At 46.8% G+C, this 6,177-nt stretch overlaps 1 protein-coding gene across 6 annotated transcripts in view; it reads left to right on the forward strand.

Moving 5' to 3' along the window:
- Positions 1-5,553, forward strand: part of Rdh13 (retinol dehydrogenase 13) — a 28,352-nt gene extending 22,799 nt beyond the window's left edge. For 3 of the 6 annotated variants that reach the window (XM_039081524.2, XM_039081523.2, XM_039081530.2), the window contains 3 exons: positions 66-278; positions 1,120-1,221; positions 3,282-5,553. In XM_039081524.2, coding sequence (XP_038937452.1) covers positions 66-278; positions 1,120-1,221; positions 3,282-3,526 — 560 coding nt within the window. In that variant the 3' untranslated portion in view covers positions 3,527-5,553. 6 annotated transcript variants of the gene reach the window in all.
- The last annotated feature ends 624 nt before the right edge of the window (positions 5,554-6,177 follow it).

The following is a 6,177-nucleotide window of genomic DNA, read 5'->3' on the forward strand; positions in this document are numbered from 1 at the left end:
TAAGAAAAAAATAAAAAGAATAACTACCGTGGGGAGAAAAAAATCTTTTCTTGTCCTTCATCTAGGGCATTTTCTATTGACAAATTTGCTGTTGGACAAGCTGAAGGCCTCGGCCCCATCACGCATCATCAATCTCTCCTCCCTGGCTCATGTTGCTGGGCACATAGACTTCGAGGACTTGAACTGGCAGATAAAAAAGTATGACACCAAGGCAGCTTACTGCCAGAGCAAGTTGGCTGTTGTCCTCTTCACCAAGGAGCTGAGTCGCCGGCTGCAAGGTGTGCAAATAGTGTTCTTTTCTGGTCTCCTTCCTTCCTCTCTGGTCTAGGATAGTTCTATAGCTCTGAGCTGGTGATGAAGAGGCAAGTAGTAGCTTTAAAAACTGTAGTCAAAAGGATGGCACATGTATCAGCGTGTCTCCTTCCAGTGCAGAGGCAGACATCACTAATAAATCACGGTTCTAATGATTGCTCTTCAGTCTCAATCAGCCTGCCTTCATCAGGCATGCTTATCTTGCTTTTCTTGGATCGACTTCTAAGCCTCTGTGCTGAAAGCCTGTGGTCCTGTGGGAGTGGTTTTGGTCCATAGGGAACATGTGTCAATATTTGCAGACGTACCTATCATGACTGGGTCATCAAGAGGTTGCTCCTGGCATCTAGTGGGTTGAATTCAGGGGTCCTCCTGGATGGTTTTCCTCATTTCTTTCAGTCTAATGGAATCCGATCCAGTCCTCTGCTTCAGCCTGGTCTTTTTTTCACTAGTCTTTGTTTGTGCCTATTTGCATGTGTGCACGAGCATGTGTGCATGCATGTGGGTGTGTGCCTGTATGTCAGTGGACAATGTTGGGTGCCATCCACTTTGTTATTTATTTGAGACAGCATCTCCTCCTTGACCTGAACCTTACCTACTAGGCTAGGCTAGCTGGTGAGTGGGCCCTAGGGATCTGTCTGTCTCAGCGTGCTCAGCACTCCCTGGGGATGGCAAGCATGTATCACCACTGACATTTGTCCTGACCTGTATTCTGGGCATCAAACTCAGTGCCTCCTGCTTGCAAAGCAAGCTCTTTAACAATTGAACTATCTTTCTAGCACTCACCACTGATGTTTCTATTTTTCCCAGGCACTGGTGTGACTGTCAATGCGCTGCACCCTGGCGTGGCCAGGACGGAGCTGGGGCGACATACAGGCATGCACAACTCTGCGTTCTCTGGCTTCATGCTTGGTGAGTCCCCTCCCAGCTTAGTGTCCTCTCACAGAGTCCTCTCCCTGGGCCCTCTCTACTGGGGACCCAAGACTTTCTCTTGGAGCCTGTCACTTCTTTTGATTATCTCTTGGATTGGATTTCACTATATATTTCTGACTGGCTTGGAACTTGTTATGTAGGCCAGGCCAGCCTTGAACTCACAGAGATCTGTTTTCCTCTGCCTCCTGAGTGTTGGGATTAAATAAATGTGCCAAAACTTTTGGCAATTTTGTTTTTCTCAACATGGCCTTATCTAGACTAGGCTGGTCTTGAACTTCGGATCAAGGGTTATAGGTGTGTGCCGCCACACCTGGCTGCTGGCTTTATCTCTTTCAGCTCTCTCCCATGTCTTCCTTGGGTAAAAGACGGGTCATTGTTCTATATGATTCTGGCCTCAGATCAACTAAAAATGAGTTAGAGCCCCATTGGAGAGTAAGAAAATTGTCTTGGAGGATATATCTTGATTCCTGGAGTCAGGCTATGCCCAGGGTAACCCTGACTTCACTCAAAACTAAGTGCCTCAGGGAAATGCACCTCCCAGTTTTAATAGCCTCTTACTGTGTAGACCAGGTTGTCATGAACTTGTGATCCTCCTGCCTCTGCTTCCTGAGTGCTGGATCACAGCCAGGCCTTGCTATGCCTGTTGCTTTGAGTGTTAGTTTTAGGTCCATGATAGGACCCTCACGTCACTGGGAAGATGAACCGAGATCGCCCATCAATTGGTCTGCACAGTGTCTGGCCAAGAATCTAGTCGGACCCACAGCCAAACATTAGGTGGAGAGAGCTTAAACTGGAAAGCTTCATGAGATCCTTCCTCCTGGAGCTTGGGGAACCCCAGAGAAGAGGGGGAGAAAGAATTGTAGGAGCCAGCAGGATTGAGAACACAAGGAGAACACGGCCCACAGAATCAACTAAATAGAGCTCATTCACAGAGACTTAAGCAGCCATCACCAAGCCTGCATGGGTCTGTGCTGGGTCCTCTGCATATATGTTATGGTTGTATAGCTCAGGGCTTTGAGGGACCCCTAACAGTGGGAGCCTTTGACTCTTTTATACCCCTTGTCTCCTTCCTGCTTGCCTCACACAGCCCCTCACATGTGGATTTGTGCCTAGTCTTATTTTGTTTTTTTAAAATACTCCTCTGCTCTTTATTTATTTATTTATTTTTTGGTTCTTTTTTTCGGATCTGGGGACCGAACCCAGGGCCTTGCGCTTCCTAGGTAAGCGCTCTACCACTGAGCTAAATCCCCAGCCCGTGCCTAGTCTTATTATGTCTTGTTATGCTGTGTTCAGTTGATATCCCTGGGAGGCCCTCTCTTTTCTGAGTGGAAATGGAGGAGTGGGTCTGGGGGAGAGGGAAAATGGGGAGAGGGGAAATTGGGAGGAGTGGAGGGATGTGCTATATGAGAGAAGAATTGAAAGAATGTAGTCGGTGTCAATAGAGCACTATAACAGGAATTTATAATGCCCGAGAGTCATGTAATGGGCGTGCATTAAGAATTTTAACATGAGAGTACTACAAGATGCATTCAATAGATTGAGGGCCGGGGATGTAGCTCAGTTGGCAAACTGCTTGGCTATCTTTCATGGAGCTCTGGGTTTGATCTCCAGCATCACATACAATCAAACATGATGGGATATGCCTCCCACCACTCTGGAGGTAGAGGCAGGAGGATGAGAAGTTTAAGTTCATCTTTGGCTGTATAATAAGTGAGTTCAGGGCCAAACCCGGGCTATACATGCCCCTGTCTGAGGAGAAAGATTATTTCCAGGAAAGATAGAACAGGGGAAAATGTGCTTTTGATTTTCTGGGAACATCCAGGGATGCTTCCTATAGGAGGCAACTTTTGGATTTATCCCTCATTTTGGAGAAATTGTGGGGGCGTTGCCTGGGACAGGACCTTTAGGTAGAGGGAACGGCAAAGACAAAGGCCTGAAGGTAGGTTCCTTGGGACTTCAGGGCAGCTTTCAGCCGCAGGTTTTTTTTTTTTTTTTTTGTTGTTGTTGTTTTTTTGTGACTGTTCTGTGGGTGATTGTAGGGCCCTTCTTCTGGCTGCTGTTCAAGAGTCCCCAGCTGGCGGCCCAGCCCAGCACATACCTGGCTGTGGCAGAGGAACTGGAGAGTGTCTCTGGGAAGTACTTTGATGGACTCAGAGAGAAGGCTCCATCTCCTGAGGCTGAAGATGAGGAAGTAGCCCGGAGGCTTTGGACTGAAAGTGCCCATTTGGTGGGCTTGGACATGGCTCATGGGTCCTCTGGGAGAGGACATTCCATCTCCAGATAACCTTCAGAAATCCAGATGGAGCCTCATCATCCTCTAGGGGCAGTGTTGGTATTGTTAGAATCTCAAGACTGTGGATGTTGGCTGCCATGACCCTCATCATCCTCTAGGAGCAGTGTTGTACTACTCGAACTGAAGACTGTGGATGCTGGCTGCCATCCTCTGGGTGGCTGTGTTGGTCCTAGCATTATTGTTAGCTGGCTGCTTTGGTTTGGACCACGGGATGGCAGGCACATGTACTCTTTTGGTTACTGGGGAGATAGTCCATTGGTGCCTCCTACAGGAATCTAAAAGCGGGGAAGCTGATGGAGGAGTCAGTCACTCTAGTTATGGGCAGTGTCCAAAGACAGTGGACACCAAAGCTGCAGTAGTGGACTGATTGATCCACTGTGAAAGAGCAAGTAATCAGACAAATATGGCTGTAGAGCTTTGTGGGCCCTTGCACATGTCTGCCTCCTCTCTGACTTGGCTGTTGTTCTAGTTTGCTTTCTGTTGCTGTGATAAATACCATGACCAAAATCAACTTGGGGAGGAAAAGGGCTTATTTAACTTACAGGTTATAGTTTACCATGGAAGAGGGAAACCAGGGAAGGAACTCAGGACAAGAACTTGAAGCAGATACCAGATACAACGGAGGTTTGCTCCCAGGCATACATCAGATACCTTTATTTTATTTTTATTATTGTTATTTTTTTATAGAGAGGGTCTCACTTTGTAACCCTGGCCTCCCTGGAACTTGCTATGTAGATCAGGCTGGCCTCAAACTCACAGAGACCTGCCTTCTGGGATTAAAGGCTTGAATTATTAGGCTTGGCCCAGGTACCAGTGCAGCCTACCTGCCCAGGGATGGCACCATCTGCAGTGGGGTTCTACCTCCCATATCAACTAGCAATCAAGAAAATGCTCCACAAACATTCCCTCAGGGCAGTCTGGTCTAAGCAGTTCTTCAGGCGAGGGTCTGTCTGTCTATCTTCTAGGTATGCCAGGTTGACAAACAAATGAACCAGACGGCTCTTGATTGCAAACTGCAAAGGGTGTCTGCTACCTCAGGGATGGTGTGGGCCTGAAGCTCTTGCCCAACTCAGTAAAGGGCAGCTGTGGACACTTGTGTACTGGACACTGGCTGAGGGGCTGGGATCCAGTGGAAACCCTGGCCTTTGTTAGCCCTGAAGTAATCAGGACAGAATGGAGTGAAAAGCTGCTAGCTGCTGCCTCAGAAAATGAGTGTGACCTGGGATCACGATCTCTCCAGTTCCTGTGTAATTTTAACCTTAGCCTCTCAAGCATGTTGTTTGATTATAATAACAAGCTAGATAGAGGTAGTGGCACACTTCAGTAGCTCCAGCACTTAAGAGGGAGAGGCAGGAGTATCAAAAGTCCAAGGTCATCCGAGGCCAGCCTGGGCTATATGAGATTCTGCCGAAACAAAGCAAAACGGTGAGATCTCCAAATGGCTGATTCATAGATTTAAAATAAAGACATACATTTAGTGTGCGAGTGTGTATACTATGTGTGTGTATGTGTACGGGTATGTGCACGTGCCCTTGTATGTGCATTACATGATGGAGGTCAGAGGACAACCTGTGGGAATCAGTTCTCTCTTCGTGAATCCCGAGGATCCAACTCAGTTTGTCAGGCTTGGTGGCAAGGGCCTTCACCTCTGAACCATAGTGCCAGCCCTGAGTCATAGGGTTTTTTTTTATCCTTTCTGTATGGGATTTATTCCACATACAACTTATTCTTTATTCCTTTTAAGAAACTAAGACATTCAATTGTTGACAAGACAATGATTTTCCAACAACTCCCTCGTATTTCTCATCTATCCTGTTCTGCTTAAATTAGGCTAGATCAACTTCCCCTTTCCCCCCTTTCTTTGTTTTGAGACAGAGTTTCACTCTATAGATCAGGCTAAACTTGGGCTCTCAGGCTCCTTGTCTAAGCCTCTGGAGTCCAGAGATGACGGGTCTGCCACACCCTGCGTTTACAATCAGTGTTTACAATCAAATAAATGGAAATAAACATTTCTATCACTCGTTTGTCACTGTCCTTTTGTTTGTGGTGTGTACTTCTGCTGGGACATCATTTCTGACACAAGCAACTTAAGGACGGAAGGGTTTAGTTTGGCTGGCAGTTCCAGGACACCGTGCATCATGGTGGGGAGAGCATGGTGGCTGGAGGCAGGCTTGGGGCAGCTCAGTGTATCTGCAGTTAGGAAGCAAAGAAAAGAATGTGGGTGCTTAGCTCCCCTTCACCTTTATTATTATTATTATTATTATTATTATTATTATTATTATTATTACTATTATTTTTACATTATTTACGTATATGCATGTGGAAGCCAGAGGAGACCTTGTGGGAGCCTTGGTGATAAGTGCTCTTCCTACTTTATGAGCAATCTTGCCAGCTCCCTTGTTGATTATTGTTATTGTTAGTGTACTGTGGAAGAGGACAGACGCCATGCCATGCCTGTGGCAGTGAGAGAACAACTTTCATGGAACCAGTTCTTTCCTGCTACCATGACATGCATTCTGGGGATTGGAATCAGGATGTCTGGCTTTTGTGACAAGTGCCTTTACTTGCCGAGCCACCTCAGCAGCCTCTGGGTTCTGCTTTTCATTCCGTCTTGGCCTCCAGCCCATAGTGTTAGTGATGCT

This window comes from Rattus norvegicus, chromosome 1 (assembly GCF_036323735.1).
Source record: "Rattus norvegicus strain BN/NHsdMcwi chromosome 1, GRCr8, whole genome shotgun sequence".
Lineage (NCBI taxonomy): Eukaryota > Metazoa > Chordata > Mammalia > Rodentia > Muridae > Rattus > Rattus norvegicus.